We start from the raw sequence: 23,277 nt of genomic DNA, 5'->3' as shown, positions 1-23,277 counted from the left end.
CCATTGGGTCGAGGAGTTAGGATGTCATGGTGCAGTTATACAGGACTTCGATGAGGCCTGTTCTGGACTGTGTCCAGTTCTGGTCCCCCTGTTACAGGAAGGATATTATTAAGCTGGAGCGGGGACAAAAGAGATTTACCAGTGTTTTGCCGAGAGTGGAAGGTTTGAGTTATAAGGAGAGGCCGGATAGGCTGGGACTTTGTTCACTGGAGCATAGGATGCTGAGGGGTGACCTTATAGAGGTTTATAAAATCATGAGGGGCTTGGATAGGGTGAATAGCGAAGGCCTTTTCCCAGAGGTGGGGGAGACCAAAACTAGAGGGCATAGGTTGAAGGTGAGAGGGGAAAGATTTAAAAGGGAGCTGAGGGGCAACTTTTTCACACAGAGGGGGGTGCGTGTATGGAATGAGCTGCCAGAGGAAGGGGTGGAGGCTGGTACATTTACAACATTTAAAAGGCATCTGGATGGGGAGATGAATAGGAAGGGTTTGGAGGGACATGGGACAAACATGAGCAAATAGGACTAGATTAGGTTGGGCAAACCTGGTCAGCATGGACGAATTGGGCCAAATGGGTCTGTTTCCGCGCTGTATGATTCCATGACTCTATAAGAAAGCCTAAAAAATCCACTTGATGCTCTCAATCTTGTTGGATGCAGAGCAGTTTCTTAAAGTAGTGATGACCAGGGAAAGATATTAAAAAAAAACAGCCCCTTGTCTGATGGAGAGGGGAGGAATCAGAAGGTAAGCCGAACGGTACTCCTCAAAAAGCCACATTTGACACTGGGGGAGTCTTTGACCCCTTCTCCCATAACGTAAACATCCAGTATGTGCCCTCCTTACTCCAATGCCCCTCCTCAATTGTCCCACAGCAGTTTATCCAGGGTGGTGTCCAACCAGCTCAGGGCAAGCTGACAGTCTGTGTGTGCTCCCAATTGCAGAGGAGTTTGCTCCTGTTGGAGTTGCCCATCGCTGTCTCCTAGTACTCCAGCACTGGTATCTCTGCAGTATCCCAGCTTACCCAGCCTGCATTTCCCCTTGACATCAGTCACACTTGGGGAAAGTGAGGCCTGCAGATGATGGAGATCAGAGTCGAGAGTATAGTGCTGGAAAAGCACAGCCGGTCAGGCAGCATCCAAGGAGCAGGAGGGTCGATGTTCCAGACAAGAGACCTTCATCAGGAATGAGGCTGTGGGCTATGGGTGCTCAAGAGATAAGTCAGAGGTGGGGGTGGACACTGGGGGGAAGGTAGCTGGGAATGTGATAGGTAGATGAAGGTAGGGGGGGTGATAGTTTGGAGAGGAGGCTGGAGCAGGTAGGTGGAAAGAATGATGGACAGGTCAAGAGGGTGAAGCCAAGTTGGAGGCTTGGGACTGGGATAAGGTGGCGGGAGGGGAATTGCCCTCTCACATTTTCCCTCAAAAAGCCCTCAGCCTGAAAACCAACCCCGAATATCATTCTGTGTTCACTCAATGATCACACCCTTATCTCTGAGTTAGACTTTTGCGGATTCACTGGAACTTCATTTCCCATCTGGTGGTGCTGGGGCAGTCGGGGCAGTGGTGCATTATGGGAAGGTAGGCCTCTGGCTTTACAACACCAAGATCCAGAAAACAGGATCAATCCAACAAAATCTTTCAAAGGAAACCAGGACTTTTTGTTTAATGCAAACAGAAATTGCCAGAAAGACTCAGCATGTCTGGCAGTAAGGAATCATACTGCACAGAAACAGACCCTTTGGACCCAACCAGTCCATGCCGATCATAATCCCAAATTAAACTAGTCCAACCTGCCCGCTCCTGGCCCATATCCCTCCAAACCTTTCCTATTCACATACCTGTCCAAATGCCTCTTAAACATTGTAACTGTCCCCACACCCACCACTTACTCTGGAATTTCATTCCACACACGAACCACCCTCAGTATAAAAAATGTTGCACCTCAGGCCCTTTTAAAGTTTTTCTCCTTTCACCTTAAAAGTGTGCCCCCTAGTCTTGAAATTCCCCCCATCCTAGGGAAAAGACAGCAGTCATTCACTTTATTGATACCCCTCATGATTGTATAAACTTTTATAAAGTCACTCCTCAGCCTCTTACCTTCCAGTGAAAGAAAATCTCTGAAGAGAAAGCAGGCTTAACATTTCGGGGTCCAGTGACCCTCCTCCAGAACTGATAGTAACTGGGAAAATGTTGGTATGAATGAGGAAGGAGGGGTAAACTACAGGTGGAGACGGGCCCCAGAGACAGAGAAAAACATTTGGAGTGACAAAAGAGTCAAAGGTCAGCTTGGGAGAATGATTGGCTGCTAATGGGGACCATTAATGGCTGACAATGGGTTGTTTGTGATGGTGGTCCATGTGATGACAAGGCCTGGTGTGTGGGGGGGTTGTGGGAGGGAGGTTGTGGTAAGGACACAGGAGAAGGTGCTCAAATCCCAAAATTATTCAACTCAATATTGAGTCCGGAAGGTTGCAGGTTTCCCAAGCGGAAAATGAGGCGCTCTTCTTTCAGCTTTCACTGATCTTTGCTGGAGCACTGCAGCAAGCCTGAGACACAGATGTTGGCCAGGGATCAGGGTGAGGTGTCAAAGGGGGCAGGCAATTGGAAGCTCAAGGTGGTTTTTTTGTGGACCGAGTGTAGGTATTCTGTATTGCATCTCCCTGCTGTAGAAGAGACCAGATTGTGGACCGCGAATACATTAACTCGAGTGAAGTGCAGGTAAATTGCTGCTTGTTTTCGCAACCCCAGTAATTTTTGCCTCCAGTATACTTTGCCCTTGAGTCACTGAGATCTTAATATATTCCAATTTGAACAGGATCTGGCTCCAGAAAATCTACTGTGTGTTCGCTTGAGTGTTGAAAATTGTTCGAAGGTTTGGACTTCAGAAGGCTGCGAGGTGTATTATACAAACAACACCCACATTGGTTGCACATGCCCAGAATTATCCACATTCACCGTACTGAAGAGGATACAGTCAATTGAGGTACAGGCTGTGTTCTGGGTTTGAGTGGGTGGAGGATCAGGGAGATTTGTTTCTGACACTGACCTGATTTGCCTGCTTGTGTCGATTCAGCTGACACTGGATAGATTTCCCATTTGACTTTTTTGAAGTCGGTGCCAGATCTTCAAAAGCAGCTTTCAATTCACACCCCTGTTTTCTCTGCCTGTTGTCTCCCTCCAGTATGGATCCAGCTCCCTGTTGAAGGTTCCTCTCGGTTCAGTTTCCCTCTCCCCTTTCAGACACAGCATTCCACGTTTATACTAACTTGCTTCTAACATAACCAGGAACTCCCTCTCACAGTCTACCTGTGTCGCCATTTTTGGGAAATGCGCCCTCAGCTGCTTCTGTTGCCTTCCCCAACCCCCCCCCCCCCACAGTGTGTGCCAATCCTTCACCCTCATAGACAGAAGCACATTGTGGTCAGGAGCAAATCCAGAGCACTCCCACTTGCTATCCACTTCCGATATCCCTCGGATCATGAGGAATCTGTCTCCCAGCCTGATACATCTTCAGCAATGGAGTTGCCACAACTCACTGGGGTAAAGGATTCCATACCTTCTCAATCCTTTGAGTGATGACATTCCTCCTTGTCTCAGTATTAAGACAAAAGATCAGTGCCTGGCCCTGAGGATGTTCCAGATTGGCCAAGCCATTGAAAACCAATTCACCATGTCCCCCCTTCAGAATCATGAACATCTCAATAAGATGACCTTTCAATCCTCTGGGGCTTTAGAAGTGGAATTCAACTAATCTCCCTTCACAGACCGTTGCTAGGGACCAGGTGGCTCAGCTGGTCATGTGGGTGGCATGGGTATGGACTGAGGTGCCAGAAGAAGTGGTGGAGGCTGGCACAATTACAGCATTTAAAAGGCATCTGGATGGGTATATGAATAGGAAGGGTTTAGAGGGATATGGGCCAAGTTCTGGCAAATGGAACTAGATTAGGTTTGGATATCTGGTCAGCATGGGCGTGTTGGACCGAAGGGTCTGTTTCCGTGCTGTACGACTCTGTGACTCTACGGCTAACTTGTTAACACAAACAGTCATGCCACCAGCATGGGTTCGATTCCCGAAATGGCTGAAGTTACCGCGAAGGTTTGTAACCTGTTCCCCTCTGACCTGAGCTGTGGTGACCACCACCACCAGTCATCTCTCTCTCTAATGAGGAAGTGGGATGGTGGGACTTGGATATCTCAGGAACCCATGCAGTGACCTTTTCCCCACCAGCTCCAATGGAAGAATATTCTTAGAGAAACTAGAAAGCAACAGTCATTGTCATAGACATGTAGAGCTGTACAGGACAGAAGTAGACCATTTGGCCCAACCCTGTCTCTCCCTCTGTCTCTTTCTCCCTCTATCCCTCTCTCTCTTTCTCACTCACTCTTTCTTTTGCACTGTCTCCTTTTCTCTCCCTCTCTCTCAATGTCTCCCTCTCCCTCACTCTTCTATCTCTCTCCCTCACACTCAGTCTCCCACTTTTGCACTCTCTTTTTCTCTCCCACTCTCTCTCACACACACACACACTTGCTCTCCCTCATTGTTTCTTCCCCTGTAGCTGACCCCATGTGTCATTTGCACTGAGGGCCTGATTAACCTGGCCATTGTTTGCCTGTTGTGTTCTGTAGCTGCCCTCAGATATTCTGGCACTGTTAAAAGCTGCACGGTTCACTAATCCAACTCTGTCTTTGGCTGCAGAATGCTGCCGAAATCCTCTCCTCGTTTCCAGGCAAAGCGCTGTCATCCGATGAGGGGAATAAAGCCGAAGTCTACGCTATCATCACGCAACACCTCACCCATTTAGAAGATGCTGCCCAGATGATGGCGGCTGATGCAGTCACTCAAGGAGAGCTGAAAGTAGTCTCAGACATTCAAGGTAACCTCATCGAATTCAAAACTCTCTGCAAGACGTGCCGGTAATTGGGGTTAGGTCTTCAATGGCCGGAACGGACATGATGGGCTGAAGGGCCTCTTTCTGACCAGGGAGACCAGAACACCAAGGGCTCACTCCCTAAGGATATACAGAGTAGACCATTGAGGACTGAGATGGGGAGAAATGTCTTCGCCCAGAGGGTGTGGAGCCTGTGGAACTCTCTCCCCCCCCATTCCCCCCCCTCCCCACCTCAGTAAGTGGTTGAGACCAAACCCAGTGAATGTTTCCAAGAAAGAACTAGATATAATTCTTAGGGCTAAAGGGATCAAAGGGATGGAATTAGGAACAGGGTCAGCCATTATGGTATTGAACGGTGGAGCAGGCTCAAAGGCCTACCCCTGCTCCTAGTTAACATGTCAACCCCCAAATAACTGGGACCCTGGAGTAACATATAGGCCAAACTGAGTAAAAACAGCAGATTCCCTTCCCTATCACCATGAATGAAGCTAAAGAGATCCAAGGGTTTGAGGAGAAAGTGGGAACAAGGCACGGAGTTGGATAATCAGACATGAGGAGTGTAGCAGGACTGAATGGCCTACTCCTCCACTTGTTTCCTACATGGATATGATTCTGTGTTGTAAATCAACAACATCCCAAAATCCTTCTGAGCCAATAAAGCCAGCTTGGTGAAGGAAGCAGAAAGGCTGAGGCCTACAAGACCCGACAGACAGCAAGGAGCCAGACGGTGTTCACTCTGGGTTAGCGGAGGGCTCAATGTTTGGCCTGGACTGCAGCTTGACCTTTCTCCCCCAGAGTGCTGTTGTAATTCCTTACCACAACCTGAACCATTGAGGACCCATTTCGGCTCACAGACAACCCCCGCCTCACGACGGCTGTCAAAACACAGGACCACGGTATCCCCTTCAGACGGGGACCATCAGAATGGCTAAAACTGAGCTTCTTCCCAAGAATACCCCAAGTGAGGCCTGCAGGAGGATGGGCAAGGGCTCACTTTGTACATCCACATGCCCCACCCATAAAGGGGGCAGCTTTGGGGAAGGTAATGTGCAGTGATAACCTGAGGTACCTTTAGCTGTAACACTGTCAGAATCACCCTCACCTCGCAGTGTAGTGGCTGCAGGTTCAAGTGCCATTCTAAAGGCTGGTCTACATCCGTCCTGGGGGACAATCTGGTGTAGGCCATTCAGCCCCTGCTACACTCCTCATGGCTGATCATCCAACTCTATGCCCAGTTCCCACTTCCTTTCCGTGACCTTTAATCACCTCAGGTTCATGAATGGATTCAAGGAAGAAAACCTGGTCTGACCTGTACGTGACTTCACGATCCCTCTTTTAAGGAGAGATGGTTGCATGGTAACGTTCACTGTAGCACCACTCTCTCATCAGAGAGAGAGAGAGAGAGAGAGTCAGACAACTGTTGATGGCTCAGTCGAAGTGTCTTCAGGTGATGTTGAGGAAGTAAGAGTCTTTGTGGTAACCTCAGCCAACACAGGGATTGAACCCACGCTGTTAGCATCCCCTTGCATTACAAACCAGCCAACTGATCCAATCAATTCACTCATGATGAGTAACCCAGGCCAAGGCTCCAGGTACAAGTTCTCAAATCCCACCATAGTAGCTGTTGGAGTTTATATACAAATGACAAATCTGAAATGATAAAACTGCTCTCAATTCATGGTGACCATGAAAACCAACGCCAAAAGTTGTAGAAAACCATCTGGTTAGATGCTGCCCAGTGAAATCTGCCATCCTTACCCTGCCGATGATATAGAATGTAACAACTATTCCCACCAGCCTATTCCACAGGTTATAGATCATGTTTAGTCAATCTTTCTCCCTCTTTTGCTATACTGAGTCCCATTCCCAATCGGCGATCAAAGACAAGGAGCTTAAATATCAAGGAAGTCTGGATGGGTTGAAGGGCCAATTTCAATCCTGTATATTTGATCTAAGTGTGCTGTATTCAAGAGCAAAGGTCTGTTTATGATGGTCATCTAGAGTTAGAGCAGACCAATGGGAATGGACATTTACGATGAACAGGGATACGAGAATTTGATCGATCATCCGGCCCTCCCTTAACATCCATTTGAGGCCTGGGTCATGAGGTTAGTCCTTAAGTAACTCTTGAAGCAAAGCATTGGTGTTCTCATTTTGTTCTTCTCATGTCAGCCATCGTGTTCTCGGGGGCTGGTGGATGTCCAAGGCCTTTACGGTCTTGCTTTTGGGGATGGGTCAGTTCTACTGTGTTCAACTTGGCAAAGTGGGCTCTTCCGGAGACAGCGGTCTCACTTGGAGGTCATCTCCATTAAATATCTCCATCTGGAGAGACTCAAAGTTAATTTGGATCAAGGCATGAAGGGAAGGAAAAGGGTTTTGAGATAAATGGGGAGAAAGTGGCCAAACGTGATTGGGACTGTATGGGGGATGAGTATTTTGGACAAATGGGTGAACTGATTGAGTAATGCGATTCTAAGGTGTTTCCACACAATAATCTACCGATCCTGTTGCATCTTGTTTTCCAGAACTCACAGTCCAGGCGTTGCCAATAAATAGTTCCCTGAGTGGAGAAGCGACGTTATCAACTGTAACGACACACGTGACAATACCTTGGGACACCGTGAGGGGAAACCAAACCTCTGGTTAATATTAACCTCTGCTTGAAATATCCAACATCAAGAGCAAATCCTCTTCACTGAGGGACCGTCTCTCCTCACCAACCTGCACTGGTTTCAAAACATGATGTGGAATTGCCAGTGTTGGACTGGGGTGGACAAAGTTAAAGATCACTCAACACCCAGCTTCGAGTCCAAGAGGTTTATTCGGAGGCACTAGCTTTCGAGGGGCTCCTTCCTCATCAGGTGGTCGATGGAGGAGCAGCGCTTTGAAAACTAATGCCTCAGGATAAAGCCGTCGGGCTATAATCTGATGTTTGTGTGATTTCAAAACGTGTCGCGCAAGATATTTCCTTTCGTGGCCTGAGTCCCAAAAAGGCCTCTTTATCGGAATAATCATTTCCAAATCCCATAAGGAATTCTGGAGGATTGTCCACATTCAGAAAGTGGATTATGCGTCTCGGCCCATTGAGTCTGTTCTGCCATTCAATAAGGTCATGGCTGATCTGATCATCCTCAACTCCACTTTCCTGCCTTTCTCCCTGAACTCTCGATTCCCTGAATGATTAGAAATCTGTCTGTCTCAGCCTTGAATGATCTTAATGACCCAGCCTCGACAGCCCTCTGCAATAAAAACATTCCACAGATTCTCTCTCCCCCAAGGGAAGAAATTCCTTCTCCTCTCTTTCTTGAAGGGGTGTCCGAGATGATGCCCTCTGGCCCTAGAGTCTCTCACAAGGAGAAACTATCTCTCCCCATCACTTGTACATTTCAATTATGTCACCTCTTGGGATTCGCCATTTGAACCTTCTCAGGACTGTTTTAGAATTTTAAAATTAGATTCCCTACAGTGTGGAACACGACCATTTGGCCCAACAAGTCCACACCGACACTCTAGAGAATAACCCACCCAGACCCATTCCCCTACCCTATTACTCTACATTTACCCCTGACTAATGCATCTAACCTACACATCCCTGAACACTGTGGGGTAATTTAGCATGGCTAGTCCACCTAACCTGCACATCTTTGGACTGTGGGAGGAAACCGGAGCACCCATTGTCTCCAATGCCAGTAAATCTTTCCTTTGATTACTGTAACTGTTCACGGTATTCCAGCTGTGGCCTAGCTAACACTTTGCACAGTTTCAGAAAAACCTCCCTACGTTTATCCACCATTCCCTTTGAATTCCATTGGCCTTTCCTTTTACCTGCTAAACCTCAATGTTAGCTTCATGTGATTTAGGCATGAGGAATCCTGGATCTCTCTGTGATGCAGTTTTCCATTTCAATAATAGTCAGCTCCTCTATTCTTGCTGGTCAAGTTTGGAACCTTACGTTTGCCAATATTATATCCCATCTGGCAGGTTTCTGCACATGCCCTTAATCTATCGATATCCCTTTACAGTCCCATTAGTGTCCCCCTCACCACTTGCCTTCCCACCTACACGTGCCATCAGCACACCTGGCTGTAGTACTTTTGCTTCCCTCATCCAAGTCATTCATATGAGAGATTGAGTAGACTGGGATTATACTCATTGGAATTTAGAACATTCGGATGTGGGGGGGGGTTGATGGTGGAATCTTAGAGAAACATCTAAAGTTATGAAGGGAACAGATAAGATGGAAGCAGGGAGGTTGGTTCCACAGGTGGGTGAAACTAGAACAAGGGGGCATCGCCTCCAAATAACGGGGAGCCGGTTTAGGATGGAGTTGAGGAGGAACCTCTTCACCCAGGGGGGTTGTGAATCTGTGGACGTCCCTGCCCAGTGAAGCAGTTTGAGGCTGCCTCGTTGGATGGTTTTAAGGTGAAGGTAGGTGTTTGAACAGGAAATGAGTTAAGAGTTAGGGTGAGAGGGCGGGGAAGTGGAGCTGAGTTCATGTCAGGATCAGCCATGATCTTATTGAATGGTGGAGCAGGCTGGAGGGGACAGATGGCCTACTCCTACTCCCAGTTCTTCTGTACAAATCGAAGAGTAAATCAGCAGATAAAGCGTGTGGTTCCAAACAGAACAAAAGACTCTGGATGTGAATTCAAACTAAAACAGATGAACTGATGGCGCAAATCAGTACGATCTGGTGTCAGTTTGTTCCGGGTGTGCTCTTGTGTTGAATACAGTGTAAATATCCACCCTCCTTTTCTAGGAATCGCCTGCGTAGCCACCATTGTTCTCAGGGGCTCACGATCTGGAATGGACGCTGACCATTTGGAAAACAAATACAAAGTGAAGCCAAGGCTGGTTTCTGACGTACTGACCATCAGTATCAGTGGCTTCAAGAAAGGGAAGCTCTCCACTGCTGTCAGCTTACAGTTTACACAGAGTGAGGTTCGTTATTCTCTGCTCTACCGTCACTGAGATTACGTCTGTTCTTCCTGTGTGATTCCATGTGCATCTGTTGATGTGATCAACAGAGACATCCCTGTTTTCGACCGGAACATGTTCCAACCCATAGTTCCAATTCAACATGTTCCAAACCATTAAGTTATCCAGACAGATACACCGCGCTGTTAGAGACGGAGTAAAACTCCTCATCAAACTCTCCCAGGCCAGGTACAGCACAGGGTTAGATAGGGAGTAAAGCTCCCTCTACACCGTTCCCCATCAAACTCTCCCAGGCCAGGTACAGCACAGGGTTAGATAGGGAGTAAAGCTCCCTCTACACCGTTCCCCATCAAACTCTCCCAGGCCAGGTACAGCACAGGGTTAGATAGGGAGTAAAGCTCCCTCTACACTGTTCCCCATCTAACTCTCCCAGGCCAGGTACAGAACAGGGTTAGATAGGGAGTAAAGCTCCCTCTACACCGTTCCCCATCAAACACTCCCAGGCCAGGTACAGCACAGGGTTAGATAGGGAGTAAAGCTTCCTCTACACTGTTCCCCATCAAACTCTCCCAGGCCAGGTACAGCACAGGGTTAGATAGGGAGTAAAGCTCCCTCTACACCGTTCCCCATCAAACTCTCCCAGGCCAGGTACAGCACAGGGTTAGATAGGGAGTAAAGCTCCCTCTACACCGTTCCCCATCAAACACTCCCAGGCCAGGTACAGCACAGGGTTAGATAGGGAGTAAAGCTCCCTCTACACTGTTCCCCATCAAACACTCCCAGGATAGGTACAGCACAGAGTTACATACAGAGTAAGGCTCCCTCTGCATAGTCCTTTTAATCCCTCCCAGTATACAGTTGATGAGTTGGAGGTGCCAGTGTTGGACTGGGGTGTGCAAAGTTAAAAATCACACAACACCAGGTTATTGTCCAACAGGTTCAATTGGAAGCAATTAAACCTGTTGGACTATAACCCAGTGTTGTGTGATTTTTAACTTACAGTTGATGAGGACACTATCTGCATGGGATATTTTTCTTGCACTGTGGATGAAATTGTACCCCAGCCCTAGAGGAACAAGTGTAATGGCGAATGGGGGGGGGTTCAGTAGGGTGGAAAATGTGAAGAATTTGATTTTCAACATCACCAACATTTTCCCGAATCTATCCCCTCCAGTGTTACAGGGAATGTTCAGAATCCCGGGCCTGATAGAGAGACAGCTTATTCCTGTGCATTGAAGTGCAACTCACTGAATCAAATCCCCCTTTCGCTTCCTCTTTACTCCATCGAGAAATTAAATGCAAATTCCGCAGGGAAGTACAGAGCGGGTAGCTGGTGGTTACAGCTTGGCCAGTCTCCGTCTCGGCCATTAATCCACCATTTCTCCTCAATGATGTCCCCACACGGACTGTGACCACCGTTCTCCTCGAGAGTACATCCAGGCAAGCTGGCATCAGAGAGCTACCAGCCTCTCACATCACCCTGCCCTCTTCTCAGACCACCTCAGTCCCCACTTTGGGGTCTTCAGCATTTTAAATGTTGCAGCCCCGAGATGCTTATTGCTTGGCCGTTCCTGCCATGATGGCCCAGTGGCATTACCGCTGCACTGTTAATCCAAAGACCCTGACAATGTTCGGGTTTCGAATCTTACAGATGGTGGAATTTGGGTTCAAGCAAAATCTGAAATTCAGAGCCCAATGATGACCATGTTGTCAATTGTTGGAAAAACCCACCTGTTTCACAAGTGTGAAGGAAATCTGCCATCCTTATCTGGTCTGGCCTACACGTGACTCCAGACCCACAGCAATGTGGTTGAGGGTTGGTGAGCTTGAGCTCCAGGGAGAGGCTGGGGCTGTTTTCCCTGGAGCATTGGATACTAAAGGGTTTACAGAGGTTATAGAGGTTTATAAAATCATGATGGGCATTGATAGTTTCAATGGGTCTTTGTTCCAGGGTAGGAGAGGAACATAGGTTTAGGGTGAGAGGGGAAAGATATAAAAGAGACCTAAGGGGCAACTTTTTCACACAGAGGGTGGTGCGTGTATGGAATGAGCTGCCAGAGGAAATGGTGGAGGCTGGTACAATTACAACGTTTAAAAGGCATTTGGATGGGTATATGAATAGGAAGGGTTTGGAGGGATATGGGCCAAGTGCTGGTAAATAGGACTAGATTAGTTTAGGATATCTGTTTGGAGTGAAGGGTCTGTTTCCGTTGTTGTACATCTCTATACCTCTATGAGTCTCAACTGGTTTCTGGCCAATAAATGCTGGTGATGCCCTCATTCTGTGAATGAACAATAAAAGCAGGGTTGCTTTGTGAGCAAGGACGGCCAAACCGTAGCGTGCATCTACACAAGATGCTTTAGGGGGGACATGGACACTCATGGCTGCTTGCTGATCTTCTTAATGTGGCCTCCTTTCTCCAGCCAGCCTCTGGGGTTCAGTTCAGTGAGCGGGTCAGAGTGAGGAGGGAACACTGAACATGTCAGGCAGACACTATCCTGTTGTAACATGTGCTGACATCAATGCCTGAGTGACACCCAGGCAAACACACTGTACCTGATCCCAGCTAAACTGGCAGAGGGTACAACTGAGAGCGGAGCTGTCCTTGCTGAGCTGAAAGGAGACCGCACTCCATCTTAGTTATAATTCTCCAGCTGAAGATCTGTAGCCACTTGAGCCAGGACCCAGAAGTGGGCGGCATGGTAGCTCAACGGTTAGCACTGCTGCCTCACAGCGCCAAGGACCCAGGTTCGATCCCACCCTCGGATGACTCTCTGTGTGGAGTTTGCACATTCTCCCCGTGTCTGCGTGGGTTTCCTCCGGGTGCTCCGGTTTCCTCTCACAGTTCAAAGATGTGCAGGTTAGGTGGATTAGCCATGGGAAAGTATCCATAGTGTCCAGGGATATTCAGGTCAGGTGGATTAGCCATGGGAAAGTATCCATAGTGTCCAGGGATATTCAGGCTAGGTGGATTAGCCATGGGAAAGTATCCATAGTGTCCAGGGATATTCAGGTCAGGTGGATTAGCCATGGGAAAGTATCCATAGTGTCCAGGGATATTCAGGTCAGGTGGATTAGCCATGGGAAAGTATCCATAGTGTCCAGGGATATTCAGGTCAGGTGGATTAGCCATGGGAAAGTATCCATAGTGTCCAGGGATATTCAGGTCAGGTGGATTAGCCATGGGAAAGTATCCATAGTGTCCAGGGATATTCAGGTTAGGTGGATTAGCCATGGGAAAGTATCCATAGTGTCCAGGGATATTCAGGTCAGGTGGATTAGCCATGGGAAAGTATCCATAGTGTCCAGGGATATTCAGGTTAGGTGGATTAGCCATGGGAAAGTATCCATAGTGTCCAGGGATATTCAGGCTAGGTGAGTTGGCCGTGGGAAATGCAAGGTTACAGGGATTGGGTGGGATGCTCTTCAGAGGGTTGGATTGGACTCGATGAGCTGAATGGCCTGCTTTCACACTGTAAGGATTCCATTAGAGCTTCATTCCCGCTCCTCCGAGACAGTGGGACTCACAGCCTAATGGGGAATTTGTTGAGCCATTGGAGTGATTACCAGCCAGCCCCTCTCAGCCAGTACAAAATACTGGGATAGTGCACCTGGACTGGGTACTGGGCTAGATAGACCAGGAATGGCCCGGTTAGCTCTGACGCAGGTACAATTGGCCAAATCCCCCACTGTGCTCTGGATGCTCTCTCTGTGATACACACACAAAGAGGAAAGCAATGGGCACATCGATGTTGCTGGAGTACTTGGACCCGCTTCCACTCCAGAGGAATATGAGCAACAACAGCCTGCTTTTGAATTGTGGTATTTTAATATTTGTCATATTTTACAAACGCGATGCAAAACTCTGTCAAGTGCCAATCCCTCATTGAAACTTTCCTCTCTCTCTGTTTCTGACTGCAGAGTAAAGGCCAGACAAATGTCCCCATCTGTGTCTACTGGGCCAGTGCCGCCAACCAGAGTGGCTGGTTATCAGATGGTTGCACGGTTCAAAGCTCCAAAGGGAATCGAACAGTCTGCAGTTGTAACCACTTGACCAGCTTCGCCGTGCTGATGTCACCCACAGAAATCCCGGTACAATCTCCATTCGGTAAAAATATCTCTCCATCACGTGTAATAAACAAGTAAATGATACCTCCGAATCAACAGCTTATCAAGGGATTGGGGAACCAAGGCTGTTGCATTATTCATTGACTGAAAATGTACCAACTGAGTACTGGTAAAACAATAATCAAGATCCAATCCCTGTGTCCCCACATTTCCCCACGGCAAATCCACCTAATCTGCATTTCCCTGGAGACTATGGGGCAATTTAGCACGGCCAGTCCATCTAATCTACACAACCCTGGAAATTACAGAGCAATTTAGCGTTGCCAATCCACCTAGCCTGCACATCGTGGACGCTATTGGACAATTTAGCATCGCCAATCCACCTAGCTTGCACATCCTGGACACTTTGGTCAATTTAACATGTCCAATCCACCTAACCTGCACATCCCTGGAACCTATGGGCAATTTAGCATCACCAATCCACCTAAACTATACATTCCTGGATTATTTGGGGCAACTTAGCTTGGTTAAAGCACCTCATCTACACATCCCTAGCCGTGACAGAGCAACTTAGCACGGCCAATCCACCTGACCTGCACACCTATGGATTGTGGGGGGGAGTCTGGAGCACCCAGAGGAAACCCACACAGACAAGGAGAGAATGTGCAAACTCCACACAGACAGTCGCCCGAGGCTGGAATCGAACCCGGGACCCTGGCACTGTGAGGCAGCAGTGCCAACCACTGAGCCACCGTGTCCATAAGAAAGTCTATCTGGGCCTAGCTCATGGTACACACACCCCATGAGGGACACCCACAGCAACACCTATGACTTGGGAGTAAAGGGGTTCAATTCCAGCTCACCTCCAAGGGAGAGGAGTGATCATGGGGGCATGGGCTGGGGTTCTATTCAGTGAAAAACAGAGATCGCAGCTCTTTAATATCCACGCTGGACAGGAAACAGGAAACTGGAGGGTTAGTTAAAGAGTCAGAGGTGGGGGTAGGAGGGACTAGTGAGGGAAGGAGAGAGGAGAGTTGAGATAAGGAAGAAACCAATAGAGTTGAGTGGGGGTCCAGGAAGAGATAGAGACATTGACTCTGGTCTTGGAAAGGAAGTAGAGTGGGGCTGAAGGATGAGCTCAAAGTCAGTGAGGTAACGCAATCAGGGAGAAAGTGAGGCCTGCAGATGCTGGAGCTCAGAGTCGAAGGGTGCGGTGCTGGAAAAACACAGCAGGTCAGGCAGCATCCGAGGAGCAGGAGAATCGACGTTTCAGGCAAGAGCTCTTCATCAGGAATGAGGGGGTGAGCCAAGGGGGCTGAGAGATAAACGGGAGAGGGGTGTGGCTGGGAGGGAAGGCGATCAGAGGAGAGCCAATCGGTGATTACCTGTAAAATGCCAAGATGAGTCACAATGTAAAGGGAGGTCAATGTTGGAGACAGGGCTGGCAGGCTCCTGAGCTGCCGGGCTCAGTTCCTCCCTGGGGTAACTTCCTGAGGTTTGGATGCTCCCTGCTTCACTGCGTTGTTCTCCTTTCTCTCTACCAGGATTCCCAAGAAAACATCCTGCAAAAAATCACCTATGTCGGAATAGCGGTGTCCTTGTTCTGTCTCCTGCTCTCCCTCATCAGCTTCACCGTGTGTCGTTCGAGTAACAACATTCGGATCACCTTACATACCCACCTGACCCTCAGCCTGTTCCTGGCTGAATTCCTGTTTGTGATTCATATTGACCAGGTCACCAACGAGGTAAGTCCCCGAGATGTTACACAGAGACATGGGATTGGCTCAGTATGTAGCCCTTGCACTATAGAGGTCAGGTGTGCTTGAGTCTCTCTTGATCCAAGGGTAATTCTAGGAAGAGGGAAAACCCGGGGAAAAACTAAACCTAATACTTGGAAATAAATGCATCAGAGCACTGTTCTGCGATAGACGAGATGAACCAGTAAATGTCATTCGCAAGTTTTACTGGTTATTCCTACCCAGTGCAGCATTGGAATAGAATCCCCATCTGTGTGGGAGCAGGCCACTCAGCCCATCTAGACCCAACAAAGAGACCCCACCCAGACCCTGTAACTCCACATTTCCCACAGCCAATCCATCTAACCTGCACATCTTTGTACTGTGAGAAAAAAACCAGAGAGAATGAGCTAACTCCACACAGACAGTCACCCAAGGCTGGAATTGAACCTGGGTCCCTGGTGCTGTGAGGCAGCAGTGCTAACCACTGAGCCACCGTGCCACTCACAGGATGTCTATTGGATGACAGATTCAATTGTCTGCCTTTTGACTGTTGGTGGACGATCCCATGGTTCTGTCTGAACGAGACACTGGCCAACGCTCACCCCTTAACCTCGAACGCTCAAAATGTGATGGAACTTAGTGGGAAGATGGTGGCAATGTCCCTGAACTCGCATGGCCAGGCTGATGCTGTGGGGGCACAGTTTCAAATCCCAGTGTGCCATCGAATGGAATTTAAATTCAATTAATAAATCTGGAATTATACAGTACGTGACCTTATCGGTAACTCAAGGCGACTTCACTGCTGATTCTCGGGAACAATCTGATATCCTGATAGGCAAGCATGGGCGGAGCTACTTTGGAGGGAGATTGTTGGCTGTGTGAAAGGTCACAGAGAGTTGGCAGAGGGCACACCGTGAGAGTGCGCCACTCTCACAGTCAGGTAGGGACTTGTTGGGATGATTCCAACACTTCGGCGAGAGACACTCAAACCTGGACTGCGGGGAAGTTGTTCACAGGAGGGTGCCCCCTGGCTCGGCTTGGCATTTATTGCCTCTTCCCTAATTGTCCTGAGGGCAGTGAAGAGTCAACCGCATGGCTGTGGGTCTGGAGTCACATGTAGGCCAGACCAGGCAAGGATGGCAGATTTCCTTCCCGAAAGGACTTTAGTGAAGGAGATGAATTTTTACAATCAGCAATCGTGATTATTAGAATCAGCAGGTGGTGGTATTTGAATTCTCTATTTTTAAAAAAATAGGTCTGGAATTAAGATTCTAAATGATAACAATGTGCTGGTTGTCACGAAAACCCTGTTGAAGGAAGGAAACTGCCATCCTTCTGGTCTCCAAATTTGAGGAAAGACATTCTGGCTATTGAGGGAGTGCAGCGTAGGTTCACGAGGTCAATTCTTGGAATAGTGGGATTACCTTACACTGAAAGACTGGAGCGACTGGGCTTGTATACCCTTGAGTTCAGAAGACTAAGAGGGGATCTGATTGAGACATATAAGATTATTAAAGGATTGGACACTCTGGAGGCAGGAAACATGTTTCCGCTGATGGGTGAGTGCCGAACCAGAGGACACAGCTTAAAAATACGGGGTAGACCATTTAGGACAGAGATGAGGAGAAACTTCTTCACCCAGAGAGTGGTGGCTGTGTGGAATGCTCTGCCCCAGAGGGCAGTGGAGGCCCAGTCTCTGGATTCATTTAAGAAAGAGTTGGATAGAGCTCTCAAGGATTGTGGAATTAAGGTTATGGGGATAAGGCAGGAACAGGATACTGATTAAGGATGATCGGCCATGATCATATTGAATGGTGGTGCAGGCTCGATGGGCAGAATGGCCTACTCCTGCACCTATTGTCTATTGTCTATTATCCTTACCTGGTCTGGCCTACAAGTGATTCCAGACCCACAGCCAATATGGTTGATGCTGAACTACGCCCTGTGTAATTAGGGAAGGGCAATAAATGCTTACCTCGTGTCACCCTGGTCCCATGAATGAATAAAAAAGTAACTTCCAACTGGAAATCAAAGTGGAATTTGAGTTCTGGGTCATCGGACATAGAACAGAGAACATTATAGCACAGTACAGGCCATTCGGCCCTCGATGCTCTGCCGACCTGTGGAACCAGTCTGAGGCCTATTTATCCTACACAATTCCATTTTCATCCATATGTCTATCCAGTGCCCATTTAAATACCCTTAAAGTTGGCGAGTCTACTCCTTTTGCAGGCAGGGTGTTCCACACCCCCACTATTCTCTGAGTAAAGAACCTCCCTCTGACATCTGTCCTATATCTATCACCCCTCAGTTTAAAGCTATCTACCCTTGTGCTAGCCATAAATCACGAGTCACTGAAACATTAACTCTGATTTCTCTCCTCATATACTGCCAGACCTGCTGAGCTTCTCCACCCATTTCTGCTTTCGTTTCTGATTTCCAGCATCCGCAGTTCTTTCGATTTTCCATTTGGTTTTTGCTCTGAATGAATGATGGTCGGTCATTTCGAGGTTGATCTCACCCTTTCTTAAAGCACGTGACTCTTTCAGATTGCGTGTAAGATCGTCGCCATTTTACTTCACTACCTCTTCTTGGCCTGTTTCGCCTGGATGCTTCTCGAAGGAGTTCAGCTTTACCTCATGGTGGTGAAAGTCTTCCACTCCAGGAGTCTGCAGCGGAAATACCTGTACCTCATTGGCTATGGCTTCCCTTTAGTCATTGTCGTCACGACAACAGCGATTGACGTGAACGCTTATGGGACCAAAACGTAGTAAGTGTAACTTGGCTCATTCATGAGGATATCATTTGAGTGAAACATTGTCTTTAAGGAAGGGATCTACCAGTTGTTACCCTCTTTGAAGAAAGAATATTGTACAGATTACAGAAGGGATTCAATTCTTCCATCCACTGCAGTTATGAGGGGTCTGCTCACCCAATCACTGGCTGGCTGTTGACATCTGACTGATGAGATTTTGGAAGATTGGTTGAAGTTGTTATTGGAAAACATTTGATTTTTTTTAACCCCTTTAATGATGGGCAAGCACATTGAGCAACCACGTGCAGGCAGATTGGATAGTTTGGAATGACATCATGGTTAGCACATACATGATGGGCTGAAAGGTCTGGGCTACATTATTCTATGTGCTTTGTTCTGTGAGAGGGAGTGAGTGTGAGAGTGTGTGAGGGAGAGAGAGAGAGACTGTGAGAATGAGAGAGAGGTTTTGTGTGTGTGTGTGTGAGAGAGAGAGAAAGAGACAGCGTGTGTCAGAAATTGTGTGTGAGAGCTGGAGATTGTGTCTGTGAGTAAAATTGTGTGCCTGCAAGAGATTGTGTAAGAGTGTGTGAACATGAGGGAGCGTGTGTTTGTGAGAGACAGTTTGTGTGTGCGAGGGATTTTGGGGGTGAGAGTGTGTTCGTGAGGAAGAGTGTCAAAGATAGAGACAGTGTGTGAGAGAGATTTTATGAAAGAGATTATGTGTGTTTATGAGAGACAGTTTGTGTGAGAGAGATCATGCGTGTGAGGCTGAGAAACTTTACTTGTGAGAGTGTGTGCGTGTGTGAGAGTGTGAGAGAGAATGTGTGTGAGAGTGTGAGAGAGAATATGTGTGCGTGTGTGAGAGTGTGAGAGAGAATATGTGTGTGTGAGTGTGAGAGAGAATGTATGTGTGTGAGTGTGAGAGAGAATGTGTGAGTGTGAGAGAGAATGTGTGTGCGTGAGAGTGTGAGAGAGATAATGTGTGTATGAGAGAGAATGTGTATGTGTGAGTGTGAGAAAGAATGTGTGTGTGAAAGTGTGTGTGTGAGTGTGAGAGAATGTGTGTGTGTGAGTGTGAGAGAGAATGTGTGTGTGTGTGAGAGTGTGAGAGAGAATGAGTGTGTATGTGAGAGTGTGAGAGAGAATGTGTGTGTGTGAGAGTGTGAGAGAGAGTGTGTGTGTATGTGAGAGTGTGTGCATGTATGAGTGTGTGTGTGTGTATGAGAGTGTGAGAGAGAATGTGTGTGTGTGTGAGTGTGTGTGTGTGAGTGTGAGAGAGAATGTGTGTGTGTGCGAGTGTGTGTGTGTGAGTGTGAGAGAGAATGGGTGTGTGTGAGAGTATGTGCGTGTGTGAGAGTGAGAGAGAATGTGTGCGTGTGTGAGAGTGTGAGAGAGAATGTGTGTGTGAGAGTGTGTGCAGGTGTGAGTGTGATAGAGAATGTGTGTGTGTGAGAGAATGTGTGCGTGTGAGAGAGAATGTGTGTGTGAGAGAGAGTGTGAGAGAGTGTGAGAGAGAATGTGTGTGTGTGAGAGAGTGTGAGAGAATGTGTGCGTGTGAGAGAGAATGTGTGTGTGAGAGAGAGTGTGAGAGAGTGTGTGTGAGAGAGTGTGAGAGAGAATGTCTGTGTGAGAGAGTGTGAGAGAGAATGTGAATGTGTGAGAGAGAATGTGTGCATGAGAGTGTGAGAGAGAATGTGTGTGTATGCGCGCATGTGTGTGAGAGTGTGAGAGAGAATGAGTGTGTGATAGAGTGGGAGAGAGAATATGTGTGTGAGAGAGTGTGAGAGAGAATGTGAATGTGTGAGAGAGAATGTGTGCATGAGAGTGTGAGAGAGAATGTGTGTGTATGCGCGCATGTGTGTGAGAGTGTGAGAGAGAATGAGTGTGTGAGAGAGTGTGAGAGAGAATATGTGTGTGAGAGAGTGTGAGAGAGAATGTGAATGTGTGAGAGAGAATGTGTGCGTGAGAGTGTGAGAGAGAATGTGTGTGTATGCGCGCATGTGTGTGAGAGTGTGAGAGAGAATGAGTGTGTGATAGAGTGGGAGAGAGAATGTGTGTGTATGTGAGAGTGTGAGAGAGAATGTGTGTGTGTGTGAGTGTGTGTGTGTGAGTGTGAGAGAGAATGTGTGCGTGTGAGAGAGATTGTGTGTGAGAGTGTGAGAGAGAATGTGTGCGTATGAGAGAGAATGTGTGTATGTGAGAGTGTGAGAGAGAATGTGTGTATGTGAGAGTGTGAGAGAGAGTGTGTGTGTGAGTGTGAGAGAGAATGTGTGTGTGTGTGAGAGTGTGTGTGTGAGTGAGTGTGAGAGAGTATGCGTGTGTGAGTGTGAGAGAGAATGTGTGTGTGTGTGTCTGCACTAAACAGTTAAAGCAGAAGCTTTATTCTCTGACAAAACCATCAGTGAATATTTAGTTTGTACAATGAGAATCATTTCTAACTTTCCTTTCCCTTCAAGTTGCTGGTTGACTCTCACCTCTGGATTTATCTGGGCTTTCCTGGCACCAGTCTGTGCAATTATTGGGGTAAGTTCAATGGAATCAGCTTTGACTTGTCCCAAGTATGTCAACAGTCTGACAGGTCAGCAATGAGAAACTGAATTTGGTGCATCTTGGAGAGATAAAGGCAATGAGTGAGACAGTGGTATTAGATAGCAGAGTGTGCTTTAAGGGCTAAATGTTTGAGTGTCTCAGGCACTGATGTTCTTGTTTGCAGATTAATGCAATGTTCTTCATCATCACTGTGTGGAAGTTGATTGGCAAGTTTTCAATGCTCAGTACAGACGTCCCATATTTTAAGAAAGTGAGGTATGTTTTTCTAAAACGTTAATTTATCGTCAATATTTCGGTCCCCTTTTTTGTCTCAGGAAATTGAATGTTCCCGATGCAATGTGAAACATGCAGCGAATGAAGCCAGCCTGCTATTACAAAGGAACACCTCACTGGTTCATTAATGTTCTGTTTGTACATGTACTCACTGCCTGAGGGAGCTACTGACGGGAGAAGCAATGTAATGGGAAGTGAGGGATCCGGTGGCTGGAGTAACAATGAAGTATGGAGTGTGGGATCTGGTGTCTGGAGTAACAATGTATCAGGGAGTGAGGGATCCAGTGACTGGAGTAACAATGTAGTATGGAGTGTGGGATCTGGTGTCTGGAGTAACAATGTATCAGGGAGTGAGGGATCCAGTGACTGGAGTAACAATGTAGTATGGAGTGTGGGATCTGGTGTCTGGAGTAACAATGTATCAGGGAGTGAGGGATCCAGTGACTGGAGTAACAATGTAGTATGGAGTGTGGGATCTGGTGTCTGGAGTAACAATGTATCAGGGAGTGAGGGATCCAGTGACTGGAGTAACAATGTAGTATGGAGTGTGGGATCTGGTGTCTGGAGTAACAATGTATCAGGGAGTGAGGGATCCAGTGACTGGAGTAACAATGTAGTATGGAGTGTGGGATCTGGTGTCTGGAGTAACAATGTATCAGGGAGTGAGGTATCCAGTGACTGGAGTAGCAATGTAGTATGGAGTGTGGGATCTGGTGTCTGGAGTAGCAATGTATCAGGGAGTGAGGGATCCAGTGACTGGAGTAGCAATGTAGTATGGAGTGTGGGATCTGGTGTCTGGAGTAGCAATGTATCAGGGAGTGAGGTATCCAGTGACTGGAGTAACAATGTAGTATGGAGTGTGGGATCTGGTGTCTGGAGTAGCAATGTATCAGGGAGTGAGGTATCCAGTGACTGGAGTAGCAATGTAGTATGGAGTGTGGGATCTGGTGTCTGGAGTAGCAATGTATCAGGGAGTGAGGTATCCAGTGACTGGAGTAACAATGTAGTATGGAGTGTGGGATCTGGTGTCTGGAGTAGCAATGTATCAGGGAGTGAGGGATCCAGTGACTGGAGTAGCAATGTATCAGGGAGTGAGGGATCCAGTGACTGGAGTAACAATGTAGTATGGAGTGTGGGATCCGGTGTCTGGAGTAGCAATGTATCAGGGAGTGAGGGATCCAGTGACTGGAGTAACAATGTAGCAGGGAGTGAGGGATCTGGTGTCTGGAGTAACAATGTAGTATGGAGTGTGGGATCCGGTGTCTGGAGTAGCAATGTATCAGGGAGTGAGGGATCCAGTGACTGGAGTAACAATGTAGTATGGAGTGTGGGATCTGGTGTCTGGAGTAGCAATGTATCAGGGAGTGAGGGATCCAGTGACTGGAGTAGCAATGTATCAGGGAGTGAGGTATCCAGTGACTGGAGTAGCAATGTAGTATGGAGTGTGGGATCCGGTGTCTGGAGTAGCAATGTATCAGGGAGTGAGGGATCCAGTGACTGGAGTAACAATGTAGTATGGAGTGTGGGATCTGGTGTCTGGAGTAGCAATGTATCAGGGAGTGAGGGATCCGGTGACTGGAGTAACAATGTAGCGGGAGTGAGGGATCCGGTGACAGGAGTAACAATGTAGCAAGGAGTGAGGTGTCTGTTGACTGGAGTAACAATGTAGCAGGGAGTGAGAGATCTGGTGACTGGAGTAACAATGTATCAGGGAGTGAGGTATCCGGTGACTGGAGTAACAATGTAGCAGGGAGTGAGGGATCCGGTGACTGGAGTAACAATGTAGCAGGGAGTGAGGGATCCGGTGACTGGAGTAACAATGTAGCAGGGAGTGAGGTATCCGGTGACTGGAGTAACAATGTAGCAGAGAGTGAGGGATCCGGTGTCTGGAGTAACAATGTAGCAGGGAGTGAGGGATCCGGTGTCTGGAGTAACAATGTAGCAGGAGTGAGGGATCCGGTGACTGGAGTAACAATGTAGCAGGAGTGGGGGATCCGGTGTCTGGAGTAGCAATGTAGCAGGAGTGGGGGATCCGGTGACTGGAGTAACAATGTAGCAGGGAGTGA

At 47.7% G+C, this 23,277-nt stretch overlaps 1 protein-coding gene across 2 annotated transcripts in view; it reads left to right on the top strand.

Annotated features, from left to right (window-relative positions):
• LOC140467989 (adhesion G protein-coupled receptor E3-like) overlaps positions 1-23,277 on the top strand; it is a 150,683-nt gene that overhangs the window by 27,591 nt on the left and 99,815 nt on the right. For both annotated transcript variants that reach the window (XM_072564113.1, XM_072564112.1), the window contains exons 8-16: positions 2,814-2,981; positions 4,695-4,872; positions 7,413-7,529; positions 9,647-9,828; positions 13,748-13,918; positions 15,439-15,639; positions 18,183-18,403; positions 20,845-20,911; positions 21,102-21,193. In XM_072564113.1, the coding sequence (XP_072420214.1) occupies positions 2,814-2,981; positions 4,695-4,872; positions 7,413-7,529; positions 9,647-9,828; positions 13,748-13,918; positions 15,439-15,639; positions 18,183-18,403; positions 20,845-20,911; positions 21,102-21,193 (1,397 nt within the window). The remainder of the gene's footprint in view (positions 1-2,813; positions 2,982-4,694; positions 4,873-7,412; positions 7,530-9,646; positions 9,829-13,747; positions 13,919-15,438; positions 15,640-18,182; positions 18,404-20,844; positions 20,912-21,101; positions 21,194-23,277) is intronic.

This window comes from Chiloscyllium punctatum, chromosome 46 (assembly GCF_047496795.1).
Source record: "Chiloscyllium punctatum isolate Juve2018m chromosome 46, sChiPun1.3, whole genome shotgun sequence".
Lineage (NCBI taxonomy): Eukaryota > Metazoa > Chordata > Chondrichthyes > Orectolobiformes > Hemiscylliidae > Chiloscyllium > Chiloscyllium punctatum.
Note: the sequence above shows the minus strand (reverse complement) of the source record. Positions and strands in the feature narration are given on the sequence as shown.